The following is a 20314-nucleotide window of genomic DNA, read 5'->3' on the forward strand; positions in this document are numbered from 1 at the left end:
ATTATTATTATTATTATTATTATTATTATTATTATTATGACAAGGTAAAAGAGGCCATTCTCTGACTCATTTCTTACCCAGCTTTAATCACTGAATGGGCAATCTCAGTCAAACTGAGACCTGTTAAAGACCTTAGCTTAAAAAGGTCAAGGTATCCCACTGAATCCAGGGCCATCTCCGGTCATCCTGATCTATATCAGATATATCAGACCCAGATGGCTCTGGAGAAGAAAGTGAGGCCGGTGACTTTCCACAGCCCTCCTTCACTTAAATCCAATTCACTTGCATGTCATGACATCACCTTCCTGATGCCAAGGTCCTCTTCAAAAACAAAGGACAAACCAACAATTCTCCAGGTGGTGATTCTATTCATCACCAGGAGAATAATAGAGTTTCAAAAGATGTGTTTTTGATGTCGCCGTGTGGAAATGTAAGGATAACACCTTGATGTCAGGAGAATCAAAATTGCAGTAACCAACTCAAATAGGGTGTGAGGGGAGGGGAGATGGCAAGGAGGTTAGGTTGGCTATGGATTAGAGCCAGAGATGACTCACACACAAGAAATGGTGTAAAAGACATCACTAAGGACAAAACAAGTAGAGAAGACTGGATGTTGCACTAGAATCCACAAAATACTTTGAAAAGAGGGAGGAAGGCCTCCTACGTGTTGGGTGGATCATTTATGGAGAGATGTGGATGTGCACTACTCAGGATGAAAAGCTGTTCATGACTTATGATCCATAGAGTTAGAAGGGGCACCCTTTCTAATGGGATCATGGAGTCACTGAAAGATGGTTAGAGACACAAAGCTTTCCAACTGGTTTGAGATTATAAAATGAACAAATCACCTTGGCACAGATCATGCACCTAAACCTCACTCATGAGACTTAACTGAGTTTAGGCTCTCCCCACAGGGCATCAGAACTATAAAGGGACAAGACTACAGGACTAATAATGATGATGATAACAACATTTATATGGCACTTTAGTATTTGGAAAGGGTTTACATATATATGTATATATACACACACACATTATCTTACTCTATCTTCATAACAACCCTCTGTTGTTGTTCAGTCGTTTTTCAGTTGTGTCCAACTCTTCATGACCCATTTGGGGTCTTCTTGGCAAAGATACTGGAGTGGTTTGCCATTTTACAAATGAAGAAAATGAGGCGAACGGGGTTAAGTGACTTGCCCAGGGTCACACAGCTAGTAAATGGATGGGGCAGGATTTGAACTGAGGTATTCTTGACACTAGCCACTACACCTGCCTGCCTGCCTGAGTTTACCTACTGTCTACTTCCAACCTTCCCTCCCTGAGCAATCACTAAAGATGGGAAGATGAACTAAAATCAGTTGGGTTCACAAGGAAGACATCAGAAAAATTGGGACCGCCAGACAGCTCTCAGTCATTCCCAAACTTGTCTGCTGAGTTTCAAGGTCCTTCCTGCCTACCTCTTCTATGACATTGTTCTCCTTTCCCATAACTCCCTCACATGGAGTCTCCCTTCTCATACACAGTTCTTCTCCTGTCCCACTCAGTCAGTCATTCACTCTGCCCAAATCATGCTTCTTTCTACTGCCTCTCCACCAAGTCACAGCTCTCACCTCCCACAAAGTGTTGTTCACCTTCATCTCTACTTGGAGGGGCAGCTAGGTGGTGCAATAGATGAAACCCTGAGCTAGCCAGGAAGATCTGAGTTCAAATCTGGCCTCAGAGACTTATTAGCTGCATGACCCTAGCTAGACAAGTCACTTGACCCCTATTTGCCTCAGTTCCTCATCTGTAAAACAGAGATACACCAGAGAAGGAAATGGCAAACCACTCCAGTATCTTTGCCAAGAAAACCCCAAGGACTTTGTCCATGGGGTCATGTAAAACATGAACAACAATTCTTCTTAGGAAGCTCTCTCTAAATTAACCTCCTTCCAAGGGCTGGGTAAGAATTGAGATAGAATCTTTGGTCCTCTTTGAAAATGAAGGATAAACAACACTCACCACCACCTCCTTCCTCTATCCCCTGATCTATTTTTCTCTATTACGTCATACCCTGAAAGCTCTTACGTCTTCCTCAGCTGCCTATAGCTACTTAGGTCTCTCAGTTTTTGCGTCTTATCTCCCACTGGATTGAGAGGGGAATACCAGACTTTTTCCCAGCCCCAGTCTCTCTCCTGAACTCCAGTCATCCATCACCAAACACCTCTTGGACATCTTGAACCGGATGCCCCATAGGCACTTCAAAGTCAAAATGTCCAAAACAGAATTCATCCCCCCGCCCCCCAATCACTTCCTCTTCTAGATCTGCTAGTACTGTTAAAGCGCGTCACAATCTTCCCAGTCACCCCAGCTCAAAATCTCAGTCCCATCATCCTCAACCCCTCCCTCTCAGCCCAGATATCTAATCTGAGGTGCGAGCTTGCTGTTCCTATCTTCACAATATCTCCTCCGTGGCCCCTTTGCTCTCCTTACACAGTCACCCCCTAGCTCTGGCCTCATCCCCTCTCGTCCAGCCTATGGCAACGGCCTTCTAACCAGTCTCCTCCTCATAAATCTCTCCCCGCTCCAATCCATCTTCCCATCAGCTGCCAAGGTGACTCCTCTAAGTGGGAGGGTTGACCTCCTGCTCATTGGGCTCCAATGGTCCTTTACTACCTCCAGAGTCAAATAAAACTCTTCCGTTTGGCATGTAAAGCCCTTCATGAAGTGGCCGCTTTTTATCTTTTCATTATTCTCATGCCTTAGTCCCTTCCACACATTCTAGAGTCTGGCTTCACTGGCCTGCCTGTAGCTCCTCTCTCCATACATTTGCCTTGGCTGCCCAACATGCCTGGAATACTCTGCCCCCTCACTCCCACTTCTTGGTGTCTCTGGCTTCTTCCAAGACTCAGCTCAAATTTCACCTTCTCCAGGAGGTCTTTCTAGGTCTACTGCTCCTCATGTCTCCTCCTTTTTGATGACCTGCCACCTACTTGGTATGAGTGCATATATGTACCCAGTTACTTACATGTTGTCTTCCCTATTAGAACGTGACTTCCTTCGGGTCAGGGACCATGTTTTTCCCTTCCTTTGTATCCCTAGCACTTAGCATAGTGCCTGGTATATAGTAAGTGCTTAATAAATGCTTGCTGAGTGGCTCTCTGCCCCAGGCTGCCCACTCTCAATCCACTTGCCCCACCAAAAGCTCTGACAGGGTATAGGTTGACTTGATCATTCCCTGGGAAGGCAGGGGCCCAGGGGGAAGGGTTTCAAGTTGGAGAAGGGGAGGTCCCACCTTTCTCTTGGCAATGCTCCGATGCAACTCTGCCCTGCTGTGGAGCAGTCCTTGGCTAGCCAGCTCCCGCTCCTCTTCTAAGCGGCTTTCCTTCTCCAGTTGCTGGAACTCCAGGTCTTCAAAGAGTTTTGTCTCTGTCTCCAGAGCCTCAGCTTCCTTTGATAACAATGGTTGGGGAAGAGGTTGGGACTCAGTTGTAGTCCGCCTTGCCAGTCTGGGGCCTGGTGGGCCAGACTACCAGGGAGGCGGCAAATACAAGGGCCACAAAGAGGCGTTCTACATAGTGAGATGTTTCTGGGATTGAGGGGAAAAACATTCCACCCACCCTCCCCTTGGGCTCAGCTCTACCCTTATGCCCCTTTATCTGGTACCAAAAGGGCATCTTAGAGCCCAGGCCAAAGGTGGCAGAAAGTACCAAAAACATAACTGATTAAGGGGGAGGGGAGGAAGATGGAAAGGGCCAACTCCATGCCCACTCCTCTGCAGAGCCCTCGAAGGAAGGCTCATCCAGGGTACTGCCATCCTGCCCGGTGGCACCGTCCACTCTGCTCTCTTCTCTGCTTGAGGGAGGGCCCCTGAAGGCAGCTCCAAGACCATGGCAGGGGAGTCAGGATAGGGGCTAGTGGTTCGTGAAACTGACCCTTCTCAGCTGCTCCTGTAACTGTTCCCGAACAGACTCGGGGCAGTTATCGAGCTGTGTCTTGAGCTCATCATACAGCGCCTGGCGGGCCTCCAGCTCACTCCGTCCCACGGCCAGCTCCACCCTCTCCTGGAGGGAGGTGGGGAGGGGGAAGGGGTATACAACACAAAAGGGGGAAAAACAGAACACACACTTCTAACTCCATGCCATGCGGCTGGGGATGGGAAAAGGAAGGGGGCTGATGGGGGGAGGGAAGCGGAGAATGAGAGGAACAGGATAGGATAGGAGGGAGGAAAAGAGAAAGAAGGGAGATGGGATGAGAAGATAAAAGGAAGGGAGAAAGGATGGAAAGAGGAAGAAGAAGGAGAGAGAAATAAAGGGAAATAAAGAAGAAAAATCCAGGAGAAAGAAGGGAAGGAGACAAGGGGAGTCCAACTGGGGACTAGGGTAGAGAAAAAGTACGATGAGGAAGGGAAAAGGTAGGGAGTTATGGATCGGAGTAGAAAAAGGAATGTGGAAGAGTAAGAGGGAGGAATAATAGCAGAGGAGGGACTTGGGATGGACTTTGGTCTCAGGAGGTTTCTGGAATTGGAAAATTTTAAGTGGGTCCTACACTGATGCCAACAGGTTGGCTTTCCTGCCAAACCAGCGGTAGCCATGGTTTGTTCCATATTACAAATGAGAAGATTTTAGCTCCCTCCCGCCTTCCCACCCAGCAGCACCCAGAGACCAAAGTCTAACCTGGGAAAGGGGGTTAAATTAGTGGATGTATGTATGGAGGGGGAGGGGAAGCTGAGGATATTAATGCAGCAGCTGACACAGAGGAGGGGACCCCAGCACCCTCTCCTCTATCCACCCTCCCACCCCCACCCCTCACTCAGCCTTCTTTTCCCTCCCACCTAGGATGTAGAGAGATGCTGGCATCTGAGGTCTGAACCATGGGCTGGGCTGAGGACTGCAATTAGTGTGGCCGTTGCCATGGTAATCAGAGCCCCAGGAATGGGTAAGGGGAGGAGGGCAGATGGCTCAGTCTAGGGAGAGATGACACCTTTAGGGGTGGGGGTGGGAAAAGAGGGGAGGAGTTGATGAGTCACCCCATGGGAAAGGATGGGCAGAGGAGAAACTGTTATTATTGACTCCCAAGCCTCGGAGCCTGGCTTGGAAGAAGAGAGTTCATTAAGGCTTCATGGCTGAGAAGACCCTCTAAATTCCCAGGTGGAGACCCAGCAGAACCCTCCTAAGAGGTTGGACATTAAATCCTAAGTACCAGCTTTAACTCTGAAACACCAAATAAACCAAAACTTGGAGTGTAGGCTCAGGCTGCCAAGGAGGTTGGGGGCACACATCTCCTGCCCTGCCTGCAAGCTCATGGGGCACAGCTTGCCTTCTTTTTGAGGCTTAGTCTTTTAATGTTCTCTGTGGCTCAACTAGGGCACCAACTCTTCTAGAGTGTCTGCCTCCCCAGCTCCAGGAGCTGAAGTGCCCAGTTCTGGGAATGGTACCAAAAAGAGGGTCTAGTGCTAGGATTTTTAACCTGGGGTCTGTGAACTTGAGTTCACAGTTTTGGTAACTGAATCTCAATATAATTGTTTTCCTCTGTAAGCCTATGTGTTTCATTTTAAGCATTTAAAACATGGTTCTGAGAAGGCTTCACCAAAGGGATTCATGACACCAAAAAGGATCAGGACCTCTGGATTAGGGAGAGACAGCTATCAGGCTGGCAGATGACTCTCTGCCCTTCCTCAGTCCATAAAGAAGCCATGGCAGGGATCCTAACATGGCTATGTCATCCCTGCCAGGTTCCTCTTGCCCCAGGCACAGGGTCAAACAGTTTGGGGTGGGGCTGATTGTCTCCCCTTATTCCAGAACAATTCTCACTGCTCTTGACTGCCACTGCTAATAGATTTCCCTGCTCTTCTTGATCCCCTATTGGTCCTCAATTTGTTTTTCATCTCAAATGCACCTATCATGTAATGATAGATACCCCAGTTATTTCTGTTTGTTCCTTTTTCCCCGCTAACCCTCACTTGACTGTAAGCTTCATGAGGGCAGGGATGGGGTCTTATCTAAACTTTGCATTTCTCCCACACATATAGTGCCTAGCACAGTGCTCTGCAGAATAAGCCCTTGTGTACCTCAAAGTTCCTGACGGTGATTACGTTAAGATGTGGTTTATGTCAAGGCTCTTATAGAGGCACTCCCCGCAACACTGCACCTCCTTTATGCCCCACAGAAGAGCATCTGAGTTGTATTTTTCAACCCCAGGTCCCTTCCCCCATCCTTTTCTGATTAGGGGTTCCGGGGTCCCACACCAAGAAGAGAAGGAAATAGCATTAGAGGGGAGAGGTCAGAGGCACACAGGTGCCCATGGAGTTAGTGCAGAAGTGGGCAAAGCCGGAGAGCTGCCCTAGGGGCAGTGGGCACAACTCCTACCTAGGGCAGCACTGGAAGTTAGGACGGCATGCGGAGGGCCTATGGAGGGCCCACGACAATTACTAGAGAGAGTGTTAGTGCATGCCTGGCTGGCAAGCATGGGATTAATCTGGCACAGACTTTGGGAGTGTGGTTTGGGGGACCCAGAGCCCAATGCTCCAAAATGAAAAAAAAAAATCAAAGAAAAAAATAGTTCCTCAAAAAAGGAGAGGAAGAGGAAAAAGACTTGCAAAAATTCCAAAAGGGGGAAAGACCCTCAGAAAAATGTCAGATCCAGAAACAAATGCCCCCCTCTTCACTTCAGCCCCCTTGGCACGATGTTGGGCTCTTCAGGCTCAGCTGGCATGGCACCTGTGGGACGGAGTGGCCCTGCAGGCTGGCACAAGATCTGAAAGGTTCAGGGGCAGAAAGCTGGGACTATCTGGGATGGGGGAAACTGCATATTCCAGAGGACAGGCACTGGGGGTGGGGTGGGGGGCACAAAAGGACAGGGACCAAGACGGCAACATGGGCTAGTCATTTTTTTGAGAGCTGGGTCCATATTACCTGGGTCTGGGCATTAATAGGGCTTTGCCTGCTAGGGCACAAGGCACTAGGGCTGGGCCAGACAGAATCTCAGCAAACCCAGGGGGGACATCGAAAACCAAATCATTCCTCTGTTCCATTGGTGTTTCCCCTACCAAAAAGGGGGTTCTAGACCTTTGCAAAGGATAAGCCCAGGTACCTATTAAGTGCCCAGGGGAAGCCAGCATTGGCAAAGTCCCTGACACCCAGAGGCAGCAGAGAGAGACCTAGAGAGAGGAGAGGCCCAGATACCAGCCCAGCACCCTGACAGTGCCCCTGCCCAAGCTGGCATCCCCCACAAGGGACAAGGCTCCATGACCTATGAGGGCGGCACAGAGAAGCCCCATCCCCGGTGGACAGGGTGATACCGACACCAAGTTTCCATTTTGCACAGGCAGTGAGTGCCTCGGACACAGCCGAAGTGCCCACTTTCATGTTACCTTATCCCTCTCCTTCTGCATGCCCGCCTCCAGCACCAGCAGCTTCTCCTGCATCTGGTCAACAGCTTTCTGCTCCTTCTGCATGAGTGCCCACTCTGCCTCCCGTTCCCCCTGAAGCAGCGCCCGTTCCATCTCAGCCTGTGGGCACAGCCCAGGGTCCGTGTCACAACTGGGGGAGTCCAAGCCCTTGGTCCTGGGGGGGCAGGAGGGTGGCGAGTCCTCTCAAAGGCCGCCAGCACTCACCTCTCTTGCCGATTCCTGCAGCTGGTGTTCCAGCTCCTTCACTCTGCCCTTGAGCTGCTCCACACGCCCAAGTGCCTTTGCCCGCTCCTCCTCCAGGGCCAACACCTCGCCCTGCAGCTTGGAGCCTGGAGCATCTTCATGCTGCAAAACAGAGAGGCCAAAAGACTCAGAGGGACTGGGCCAAACCTTAGGCCTTCTCTGGGGTGTCAGACTGGAAGATGGTGGGGAAAAAACAGCCATCTGCTGAACCACCTTCCCCTTATTTCCCTGCCCAAGGGACCCCACAGAAAAGCTGACTCACTTAAAGTGAGTAATGATTTATAGTAGGAACGCCAAGCCTAGGCAGGGCCTCAAGGCCAAAGTTGGGGGGGGTCATAAAAAGTTTATGGTCTATGAAACCTAGAAGACTATACCCCATGCCACTTCTCCTCCCTCCTTCCTCTCACCTCTTATTCCTTACCTTTCCCCTCATCTCCCTTCTCTTTATCTCAATATCCCATCCCTTATCCTCAGCCTCCTTTTTTCTTATAATGAGTCATCCCCAACCCCATTTCTCAGCCCTATCATAGTATCTCATCCCAAAGCCCCTCCCTATTTTGTAGAACCAAATTTCCCATCTCCATGCCCTTCCTTTTCTTGTCCCCAACCTTGGTAACCACCCCCCATTCCAATCTCCATTCCCCAGATTTCCTCCCTTCCTGGACTCCTTCCCACCACCTCCCATGCAATTTCTCATCTGGACTCTCCTTTGCGTCCTCCCCCGCCCTTCCTCTCAGCCCCAGATTCCCTCCTTCAACCTCAGCCCTCATCTCAAGCCTGTCCTTCTCACTAAGCCCTCCTCCTCAAGACCCTCCCTTCCCTCCACTGCCTCTGCTTCCAGATCGGGGGCTCCCTCTCACCTCCTGCTGGGTGCTCTCAGTACTGCTACACTCCTCCTTCAGGTTCTCCTCATCAGAGCGCTCCACACTCTCCCAGAGCCTCTGGGTGGCCCCACTGGGCTCCTCAGTGCCCCGTCCAGAGGCCCCGGTTGTCCCAGGCAGGCTCCTGGAAGGCCTTCTGCCCACTAGGGCTAAGGCCATGGCAGCTTCGCCGATGCTGGGCAGCTCCCCTACCTCCGAGCCCCCATCGGCCCGGCTGTACTCAGCACACAAGTTCAGGATGGTTTCTAGACGCTGGCGTTCCTAGGGGGACAGAGTAAGAAAGACTAAAGGCATGGCACGCCCCATCTCCAAGCCTGGCCATGACTCCCACCTCCCAAATGATGAGAAAGTTTGGGTAATAGAATCTGGAGTTGAAGGAGACCTCAGATGCCATCTGGTCTTTCTCTCCTCTGATGCCTATTGCCTGTGTGACCTTAGCAAGCCACTGCAACTCTCTGAGCCTCAGTTTCCTCATCTGGGTTTTGGACTAGATGACCTCTGAGTTCCCTTCCGGCTGTCCATCGATGGAGAGCTCCTATGACTCTCCTCAAAGCTAGATCCATATTCTAGGCACAGGGGGGGATTAGTGGATGGGGTGGGGGTGCAGAGGACAGGGATACAGCTAAATCCTCCCAATCTTCCTAACCTAAATCCAGAACTCTATCCTCTATGACTGCCCTTCTGCCACTCTCATGCCAATGGGGAAGCCTAACACCCAATCCCATGAAGGAGCAGGGGATGGTTAACCCTTCTGGCACTGCCTATGATACTGTGGTCTAAATCTGGTCAGTGTCTTAGGGCCCTCGCTCCTTCCCTCCTCAGGTCCAACCTCCAAGAACTCCCGGGAGAATGGGAAGGAGAGGAGAAAGGAAGGGCTGAACGAGTAGCTAAAGGCACCTCCTTCTGCCTGCCCACAAGAGTAGCTATCCTTCCCCACCCTTACCCTAGTTTCCTTTCACTTTTCATTCTGCACCCCAGTGGGACACTTGCCAAGAAAATACACAGGCACTCGGACATACTGACAGTCACATGTGTAAAAACACAGAGACACATTGACAGGTACATATGCATAGACCATGAGATATACAAAACATACAAGGGCAGGGATATAGCTTTATTTTCTCCTTCCTACCTTAGTCCCAAATCAACATGAGCCTTGGGCACCATGCCAATGGGTAGGGCTAATTCCCAATCCCACTGAAGTGTTCCCAGGCCCAGGTCTTGTAGGTCCCAATCTGATCACTGTATCATGGCCTGACCCTCTATCCTTGGCCCCTTAGCCCTATCCCATCAGCAGGATGTAGGTACCATCTCTCCTCAGCAACCTGAGGGACAAGTCATGCCCCTAAGATGCCCACGTACACCACGGCATCTCTCCAAGCAAGAGACCGGGCCTCACTCCCACCCACACCCCCAAAAGAACCCCTGGCCCTGCCAAAGTGCTCCAGACCCCCAACACTCCTTTTCCCCTTCATCTACCACCAGCTCAGACCAATATCTCACCTGGCCTCCCTCCTGTTCTTTGCCCTGCTCCATGGCCAGAAAGACCCGGAACCCACGTCCCACCACCCCAGGAGGCTGGCTCTCTTTCCTCCTCCTCCTGCCTCAGGACACAGATAAGCAGCTGCTACAGAGATGGGAGGGGCGGGCCATTTCCAAGCCTTAAAGTGGCAGGTTGGGGCAGGTCAGGGCCTTTTCGATGTGGGAAGCTGGGGAAAAGAGAACTGGACCCACTACTCAGTTCCATAACCCACAGTGACTGTTCTTCTCCCAGGACAGGGACATCCCAGGATCTAGTCTAGGCCAGCAAGGAGAGCTTAGGCGAGCCCCTCCTCAAGAGTGGGGAATTCTTTCCCAGATCTGAGCAAAAATAGTGAGGGTGGGAAGGATAATAGAGAGAATCTGCTCTTCCTCCTTCATGTTCTCCCTGCTTCCCCCCCACCCCCGACCCTCCCTTTCCCTGAGCTATCCTGGGAATCCCAGGCCCCCACCCAGCTCAGATGCCAGCTCAGAGACAGCTGTCCAGAGGCCTTCCCATCCCCCAGACCCCTCCACACAAGGAGAGAAAGACATACAGACCTGGCCCTAGGGGCCTGGCCAAGAGTACCCTCTACTCTCTAAGCAGGCTCCCTTCTCAGACCATCTGGCCCCCACTTGGCCAGGTGAGCACCAAAGCTTGGCAGAGGGCAGAGAAGTATCTGATTCCAGTCTGGTCCTGGGCAATGGGCTGGATTGTGGGAGAGAGGAAGTATCTGTCACTGCTCCACAAATCCCTCCTGTCCAGAACCTGCCCTTAGCCTATCCCACTATCACTGTGGCAGAGCATTCGCTGCCTAGACAACTGCCTAATCACCTAAGCCCCCTTCTGTTTGCCATGGAAGGGGAGGGAAACCCTAAGGGAGGAGAAGAAAGGAGAGGTGCCTGGGCTCTTAAAGGTCATCCCTTACTATACTCTTTGATGATGATGTTAATAATAATAATATCACATTTCAATAATGCTTTACGGTTTAAAGCACTTTCCTCATGACAACCCTCATGGTGGGTATTATATTTTATTATTATACCCCTCTCCCCCTTTTACAAATAAGAAAATTTAGGCTTTAAAAGGTTAAATATCTTGCTAATGGCCACATGGCTAGTAATATTCGTAAACCATAAAGTTCTTTATAAATGTGAGTACAAGATAACTTTTTGACCCTGGGTAAGTCACCTAACCCAGAGGTGTCGAGACCCCAGACAACACTCCTGAGTAGGCAGACCAGAATAAGGTGTAATTGGGATAAATTTAACAAAATAAATAAAAATATAGATGATATTACATTTTAAAACTAAATCAATACGAAGCCCACAGGGATCCTTACGTACAAATGAGTCGTCCCCATCTCTACTTGCGTTTGACACCAGTGGTCCAATCCTTTCAGTTTCTTCATTTGTAAATGTGGATAAAAATGGAACCTACCTCACAGGGCTATTATGAGGTCCATACTATATATGAAGTGCTTTGCAAATCTTAAAGTACCATTTCAATGGATTTATTTAAAGGCCAGGTATCATTATTAGTAGTCATCATCATTGTCATATCAAATGTCAAAGGAAAGATATGAACTCGGGTCTCCTGACTACCAAGTTTCTAAAGATCCTCACCAGTGCTGTTGGAATGGCATTCATGCTGGCATAGTTAGAAGGAAAACAGAGGAAGGCAGTAGAGTTTAAATGGAGGGAACACCAGACCAGAAGTCAGGATAAATGGGTTCTAAACTTATGTCTACCACTAACTAGTTGTGTGACTTTGGGTAAGTCATTTCCTTTTCTCTGGACTTCAGGTCCTCATCTATAACAGCATCTACATTGTTTTAAGGTCTTTTTGATTTCTTTGCCAGGTTTATATCCCAAGGAAGTCATAGATAAGAAGAAAGTCCCCATATATTCCAAAATATTTGTAGCAGCACTTTTTTATGATAGCTAAGAATTGGAAACAAAGTAGATGGCTAAACAAACTGTAGTATATGAATCTAATGGACTATGACTGTGCTGTAAGAAATGATGCGTGTGCACATCTATCAGACTGACTAACTTGATAAAACAGGGCAATGATAAATGTTGAAGAAGATGTGGAAAATTGGAACACTCATGCATTGTTGGTGGAGTTATGAACTGATCCAACCATTCTGGAGAACAACTTGGAACTATGCCCAAAGGGCTATAAAATGCATACCCTTTGACCCAGCAACACCACTTCTAGGTCTGTATCCCAAAGAGATCATAAAAATGGGGAAAGGACCCACGTTTACAAAAATATTTATAGCAGCTCTTTTTGTGGTGGCCAAGAATTAGAAATTGAGGGGATGCCCATCAATTGGAGAATGGCTGAACAAGTTGTGGTATATGAATGTAATGGAATACTATTGTGCTGGAAGAAATAATGAGCAGGCAGACTTCAAAAAAACCTGGAAAGACCTATATGAACTGATGCTGAGTGAAGTGAGCAGAACCAGGAGAACATTGTACACAGTCTCAGCCACGTTGTGTGATGACTAATATGGATAGAATTAACCCTTCCCAGCAATACAAGGATCTAAGACATCTCCAAAGGCCTCATGATGGAAAAAGCTATCCATATTCAGAGAAAGAACTATGGAGTTTGAATGCAGATCGAGTATACTATTTGCTTTTTTTTCCTTCTGTTTTGTTTTGTTTCCTCTTTCTGGTGGTTCCTCCCATTGGTTCTAATTCTTCTTTACAACATGACTAATGTAAAAATATGTTTGATAGGAATATATGTGTATAGCCTATATCAGATTGCTCCCCGTCTTGGGGAGGGAGGTGGGGGGGAGGGGGAGAAAAATTTAAAACTCAAAAGCTTATGGAAGTGATTGTTGATAATTCAAAATAAATTAATTAAATTTTTTTAAAAAAACAAAAAAAGAGATACTAATTGTTATATGGAATGGTTCTCTGAGAGGGGGAGGGGGGAGGATAATGGGGATAACTATGATGATGTAAGAAACAGAAGACACTAATAAAAACTTATAGAAAAATGTCAAGGTCTCTTCCATTTCAGACATTCAATGGGTCTTGGGTTCTGTACCAGGGAGCCTCGCCCGCTGCATGCCCAGGGTCACTCACCAGCCGCTCCATCTCCTGCTCCCGCAGCCGCTCCTGCCTCTGGCGCCGGTGGTACTCCAGCAGGTCATCTTCATTGTCGCTGATTTCAGTGATGCTATTCTTTCTCTCTCGGGGAGCCGGCACCCGGAGCTCCCCACTTGAGAGCTTCCTCTGGGCCCGAGGACTCTGCCGGGGTGAGGCTCCCGTTAAGGAGCCAAGGCTGTAGGCTGGGCTCAGTCCGCCACCGAAGCTGCCCTTTCGGGGCACCAGCGGCTCTCCAAGTGTGGGGGAGGGGCTCCTCGTCCGACGGCCCCTCCCTCCCAGAGGGAGGGTGAAGTCTTCAGAGGAGGCTGCATGTGCTGCCCAGCGTCGGGTCCTGGGACTGTCGGCCATTTCCCTGGTCAGTTTAGTGTCTGCAGTGGCCCGGGCAGGCATAGGAGACAGTGGAGAGGCCCGCCGAGACAGGGATGGGCTCAGAGGTGGGAGCTCTCGCATGCTCTCCGGACCTCCCCGCCGGCCCAGGCGAGGACTCTCTGGTGGCTGCAGGGATCGGGTGCCCATCCCATCTGAAAAGGTTCTGCCCACCAGCTGGCGTGAAGGACTGGCCGTCATGGCTCTCTCAGTGCCCGGCAGCTCCCGGAACGGGCTCGGTGGCCGCTCCTGGAGGGTGCCGGCCTTGCTCCGGGGGGCAGGGACAGGAGCCTGGAACTTGGGACTGCCAGGAATGCTGGTGGCCTGGCTTCGAGCACTGCCATCAGGGTATTCACTCAGGCTGATGGCCACCACGGGTAGTGACGCCCCCAGCCGCGGGTTCTCAGTGGCTCTGCGGGCCTCGGCCAGCACAGTCGCCGCTGGACTGTCAGTCAGCAGAGCCCGCCGCCCCGGGCTTGAAGGCCCTTCATGGATCCCTTTCCTGCCCAGCCGGGGGCTCTCTGCAGGGCGGGCACCACCGGGGCGGATCTGTGGGGGCTGTAAGGCCAGATGGTAGCTTGAGGAGCGGGCCGGGACCAGGGGCGGGATGGCCGGGCTTGGTTCCTGGCCTCCAGGTGAGTGGCTGGCGCAGCTTTCACTACTGGCCGGGGAGGAGAGAGGAGAAAAGGGAGGGGAGGTGTTTTCGTAGCTGGAGCCCACAGACATGGCCCCTGGGCTGATAGGTGGGGAGAGTGTGTAGCGCCCGCCGTTGGAAAGCGGGGAGCTTGCAGGCATCTTCTTGCCAGGGGCCCCCGGCTCCTCCAGCACCAGGGAGTCCATGATGTCCTGCAGATCCTTCTCGATGGAGCTCACCAGGGAGCTGTGGCTGGAGCAAGCAGCATGACCCCGGCTGGGGGGCTGAGGAGGGTGGTTCCCGTTCACCAGGCTCTCTGACTCAGCTGGGACAGAGCAGACCAAGGTCATGTGCTAAGTCAGGTCTGAATCTCTTACTGGGTCTGCTACCTGATCCCTACTTCTAATCCGCTTTACCCTTCCTCTCCCAGTGCATACAGGAGACCTAGGTTCTAGGCTAGGCTCTGATTCTAGCTATCCATATGACTTTGGTCAAATGACTTAACCTCCCTGAGCCTCAGTTTCCTCACTTGTAAAGTGAGAATGTTGAACTAAATTATTCTAATTCCCAGAGAACAGCAGGAAGTAGAACTGTGGAGAATGAAATGCTGAGCATCCCTGGGTCCTAAAGCCTGAATTCCTCACTAAACACCTTCCAGTGCCTTGGTTTCCTCAACCTCACTTACCTTCCCAGCAAGAAGGGTAGGTTCTGACAGTATGCTACGGAGATGAGAGAAGTCTGCAAGGAAACTAGGCCAGGTACCCAAAACGGTCATAACCTGGCAGGGCCTAGGCTAGGAAACATTGAATATTCCACACACACACACACACACCCCTCCCATCCAATTCAGGGCTCCCTCAAGGAGAGGGAAAAAAATCACCTGCCTCCCTCTTCCCACAAAGGAGAAATGGGAGGCTGGAGGTGGCACTATCTGCAACCAATCAGGAGCATTTAGAGGCCAGTGGGGCGGGATCTAGTGCTAATGGCCAGTTCCTGGAAGCTAAAGCAGACATCTAGGTACAGCTCTATGACTTCAATTATGCCCATTAAGCTGCTAGCCACAGGAGCTCTTCATTCCTGTCCTGCCTAGCCTCTCCTCTCCTCCCACTGCCACCCTGGCAGCTCTAGAACCACTACTTGCCTCAGTCAGACAGGCCCACAGTAAGGCTGAAGGGCAGGTGAATGAAGGAAGAAGAGGAATGAGAGAGAGAAACTCAGGCAAGATGTAGCCCAGGGACCCAGTCATATAAATCCCCAGGGAATTAGAAAAGCTTGTGCTAACGAGGACCAAAAAGGGAAGGAAGTCATTCCTAGCACAAGTTTGGGAACCACCATCATGGAAACCCAAAGGTAGAGTTAAGGAGCCTGGGGTAGAATGGCAGGCAAAGGGAAGTGGGCATTTTTCTAGGCACAGGTGGCATCAGTCTGAACCACCTTCCCTCACATCTCCTGCCTAGGCCTAATGGCTACGGAAGCTATGCCATCTTATTCTTGCCTCTAACATTAAGTTTTCCCCTAAAGGTAATAACTATGGAAGGGTTGTATGTGTCAGGTTAAAAAGAAAGCCAAGGATGTCTCTCTCCCCACCCTGTGTTAGCTGGATAGAGGTAGGGAGGTAGACCCAGGCCCCATGGGTAATTCATATCCTCTCCTACAAAAATCAATAATTCACACACTAGCCTTAGCTGCTGGACTGAGTCACCAGCTGGCAGAGTGCACTCTGGGGGTGGGGCACAAGGTAGAGAACTTCAGTGCTTGCCAGCAGGCAGGAACCAATCTATTCAGTTTATGATCATTTGACCGGCATAATTCTTGATCTTCTGCCTCCCCTCAGGCAGCCAGAAAGGGTAAAGACAAGGTACTTCAACAGTGGTATAACTAGAGGGTTCAGGCCTTAGACCATGCTAGGTACCATATCGTGGGGAGTGAAGCTGGCAAAGCTCTTTTTTCTCCCAGACACATGATCCCCAGGAAAACCTGATACCAGCCAATTGGCACTGCCCTGGATCTATCCCAGAGCCTCTGCTGCCTGGCATCCCCTCTGCCTGCTGGGCACTCAGTAGATGACAGGGAGTATTGTCCTGTGCTGACACTCCAAGTGTGCTCAGGGTGGGAGGGGGCAGCTCTCTTGGAGCCCAATGGTGGACACTAGAAGTCACTCGAACCTTAGCTCTTTCCCAGGCCAGGCAGACTTCACGATTCCACCTTATTCTGTGGTACCTACCTAAGGCAGGGGTATAAGGTGCTCCAGGGCCCCTACCTCCAGACGGGATCATGCTTTTCATCCACTTGGCTTCTGCTGGGTGGTTAAATCGGAGGAAGGTAGACTGACCCAGGCACAACATGCAGCCTGTAGAAGAGGAGAAAGCCAGAGTTCAGAACTAGGGATGTCTCTTTTTATTTGACCTCCCCCCAACATGAACCTCCCGGTCAAGAGGCAGTCCTTTGACCCCAGAACACATACATGCATTCACACATTTGCCGCACCTTTCCTCACTTGCCAGGGTCACACAGCTCTTAAGTATCTGAGGCCAGGTTTGAACTCATGAAGATGAGCTTTCCTGACTACAGGCCCAGCATGCTATCCACTGTGCCACCTAGCTGCCCTTCATTTATTTATATGCCTTCAACTATAACAGACTCACGAACAAAGCTTCACATGTGTTTGTACAAGTAAATGAGTCACCCCTCCCCCATAAACATACATCCATGCCTAGCATCTTGTGTAGAGCATGGAAAGAGCATTGGATTAAGAGATAGAGGACCCAAGTTCTAGACCCAACTTTACCATTTTTAAAACATGTGGAGAGGGCAGTTAGGTGGTGCAGTGGATAGAGCACTCGCCCTGAAGTCAGGATGACCTGAGTTCAAATACGGCCTCAGAAAAAAAAAAAAAAGAACAAATCTGGCTTCAGCCCAAACACTTGACACCTACTAGCTGTATGACCCTGGGCAAGTCACTTAACCCCAATTGCCTAAAAACGAAACAGAAAAAAATGTGGAAAGAAAAACCATGTGGCCTTGAGCAAGTCATTCAAGCTCTATAAACCTCAGTTTCTTCATCTGTAAAGTAGGGAAATTAGCCCTGCCTCCATCACAGAGTAGTTGTGGGGATCACAAGACAAGTTTTATACACTGTAAAGCACCAGACCAGGGATCCTTCACCTTTTGTGAGTGAATGGAGCCCTTTGGAAGTCTTGTGAAGCTTATGGCCCCCTTCTCAGAATAATGTTGTTAAATGCATAAAACAAAATGGTATTACAAAAGAATCCAATTATATTGAAATCAATGTAGTAAATAATCAACATATTATAAACAAGTTCACAGAGTAAAGTAAGTAAAAAACCGCTTGATACCAATGCACTGCCACAGGGACATGTGTCCATACAAACATGCTTATGTGTATTCAGATGCCACCTTCTAGATAGCTCAGTTTGAAAGTGTACCATTTGCAGATTGGGGGTGGGGGTTGGGGGTAGGGAAGGAACAACTGCAGAGCCAGAAGACCATCCTGCTAAAAGCTGTGGGCTCTATTTCTAATTCTGCCCTTTACTGACAGTGTGGCCCAGTGCATGTTGCTACCTTTCAGTGACACTTGGTTTCTTTCTAAACTAGAGAGTATTCTGACACCCAAGGAGACTAGAGAAGGGGGTAGGGTAGGCTAGAACTGGGCTATTTATAGATTATGTGACCTTCCACCTCAAAGGTCAGAAGCTATAAAGTAATGACCTTAAGGTCTCTTCCAGCCCTAACATTCTAAGCTTTGGTCCAGAAGACGCTTTGTCAGGAGGAGGGTGGTAAGGGCAAGAAGACACAGAGGAACCCCAGAACTGGAGCCACCCAAGTCAAGATCACTGGACCCTGCCCTTACTAAGCCAGTCCCCAGCATCAGAATCTAACGCATTCCTAGGCAGAAGCACAAGCCTGGTCCTGCCCACACAGTCAAGGGAGGTGGAGCAGGAGCCAGGGAATGTAGCCGAGAGCACCAAGGAGTGTGCACCGAAGCAGGTGTGCCTGCAGGCATGCCCGGCACGAGTTAGCAAATCTTTTTCCACCTCCATCACTACAACTGTGCCAGCTGCACTATGGGCTCCCATTCACATAAGTTCCTGAGGGAGGTACCCTATCAGGGAGAGGCAGAGAGGACAGGTGGTTCAGGGGATACCCTCAGTGGTCTGTGCAGATGCCACTACCCACTCTTTCCTCTGCCCACACACTCCCTTCATCCCCCACCAGCCTCCAGTCTGCCTAACCTGGTGCCACCTGGCACCCCCAAGCTCTATGCCAACATGCAGTTGAGCCTGGCAAGGAAGACTGCATTCTTGGACGCTGAGACAGTTTTGCTCAGGCAGGCAGCAAGGGTAGGGGGCATCTCAGGCCATGTGTTTGCCCTGGCAATTCCCTCTGCCCTGCAGGGAAGGAAGCTGGTAGCTGCTGATGTGTCTGGATGCCAGGGCAATGGACAAATCTGTAGAAGGAGTTTTTAGTTTTATCCTAAGATCCTAGCGTGGCCAATGATCAGTACCACGGACAATGCTGTTATCTGCCTTGGATATAAAAGGGCTTTGCTGTCCTCCCTAAGGTAGAGAATATCACAATGTGGCAACCTAGTATGCCCCCAAGCTCTCCTGGTCTCCTAAGCCATGCTGGAATCAAGAATCCTAAAGGATGACAGTCAGCTGGGGGTATCTGTAGCCATGCCACTGGTCACATGGAGCCAGCATGAGAATAATCATAACTTTACTAATCAGTACTAATAACAAGCCTAGCTATTTTGAGTTACCCAGTCCTAGCCCCACCCCCTCTCCCCACACACATACTTTACAGCTATTTAACAAGTTAACTAATGATAAGCTCTTAGTAACTGGCCCAAGCTCCAAATGGACTGCCTAACCCCAAGAAAGGAGGGGAAAGGAGTGATTAGAAAACCATACAGTGCCCTGGTGGAAGGGAAGGGGTTTAGGGTAGATATTGATGTTTCCTTAGCGGCCCCCCCCCCCCCGCCCACCCAAGGAGTATGCAGACTGGGTGGGACCCCCATGATTGGATCCCACCCACTCCATCCCTCCCTCCTCCCTCCAGCCGAGGGGGTGTGACCACATTTCCTCCAGGGCTATAAATAGGGGATGCCAGGCAGTGGGGTGAGAGCTGTATTAATAGAGTGGAAGGAGGCTAGAAGGACAGACGCTATAGGGTTCCGGACCAAATTAACTTTCTATTTGCACTTGGTGAGAGAGAAGATCTGGAGCCCCTGTGGCTGCCTCTGCTCTGCCCCCAACTTGTCCCAGGGCCCATCTGAGCTTTGACTTGTTCTTTCTCTACTCTCTGCTCCTAATCCATTTTTGTTTTCCCCAGGACTGTCTTCCGTCCCCAACCAGGGAACACAGGAACAGTATCTCACCCACCCACCAGAGGCAGAATCACGAACCTCAATGTGCTAAGGAGTCCAGCCATACTTAGGCTGGGTGCCAAAGTAGGGGGGCTGTATATTGGGAACAGGAGAGGAGGTACCAGAGGTGAGGGGAGTGAGTCTGCCTTAGAAAGGCACACAATACAGACAGCCACTGCTCTCACTCTGCCAGAGAAACAGGCAGACGGGATCATCCAAAGTGAGACTGGAGCAGGAAACAGAAGGTTGGAGGGGGCTTCATAGTCCCTTCCTAACACCTCCCACCAGAGACCCTTTCCCTACTCTCCACCCCCACCCCAACTCCCTTCCAGAACAGGACAAGGAGTTCAGTAGAGGTGTTCTAGTCTCTCATTCCCAGTCCAACACACCGGTGAGGATCGCCCTCTGTCCTGGAGGGATTGAGAATGACTGGGGTTTGGTACTCGACCCAACAGTGCTGGTGGAGCCAGAGACCCACAGACCCACGCGGGGAGCCACAGAGCCACGACAGCACCTTCACCCCAAGGCAGTCTGCCCAGTGCTGGGCGAGCACACACACACCTAACAACAGCCGGAAGGGGAGAAGGACCCCCGCCTGCTCCTGCACCCCCAGATCACCCCCGCACGCAGCGCAGCGTGCCTCCCAGCGCCCGGGCCACTCTCCCCGCCTCCGGCTCCCCGACCTCAGCTTGGCCCCGAGCCAGTAACTCACCAGCCGAGCCTGGACCTCCCTGGGCGCTTGGGCTCCAGCTCCAGCTCTG

The 20314-nt window shown here is 50.5% G+C and overlaps 1 protein-coding gene across 9 annotated transcripts in view; it reads right to left on the reverse strand.

The window, feature by feature from the left end:
• Positions 1 to 20314, reverse strand: part of PHLDB1 (pleckstrin homology like domain family B member 1) — a 64120-nt gene that overhangs the window by 28158 nt on the left and 15648 nt on the right. For 5 of the 9 annotated variants that reach the window (XM_027835622.1, XM_027835621.1, XM_027835620.1 and 2 more), the window contains exons 5-11: positions 16389 to 16514; positions 13141 to 14489; positions 8494 to 8775; positions 7595 to 7735; positions 7352 to 7489; positions 3915 to 4043; positions 3275 to 3430 (exon numbers count right to left, since the gene is read on the reverse strand). In XM_027835622.1, coding sequence (XP_027691423.1) covers positions 3275 to 3430; positions 3915 to 4043; positions 7352 to 7489; positions 7595 to 7735; positions 8494 to 8775; positions 13141 to 14489; positions 16389 to 16514 — 2321 coding nt within the window. The remainder of the gene's footprint in view (positions 1 to 3274; positions 3431 to 3914; positions 4044 to 7351; positions 7490 to 7594; positions 7736 to 8493; positions 8776 to 13140; positions 14490 to 16388; positions 16515 to 20314) is intronic. The other 4 variants (XM_027835624.1, XM_027835623.1, XM_027835619.1 and 1 more) reach the window with 2 other exon arrangements.

This window comes from Vombatus ursinus, unplaced genomic scaffold (genome assembly GCF_900497805.2).
Source record: "Vombatus ursinus unplaced genomic scaffold, bare-nosed wombat genome assembly UNPS02014816.1, whole genome shotgun sequence".
NCBI lineage: Eukaryota > Metazoa > Chordata > Mammalia > Diprotodontia > Vombatidae > Vombatus > Vombatus ursinus.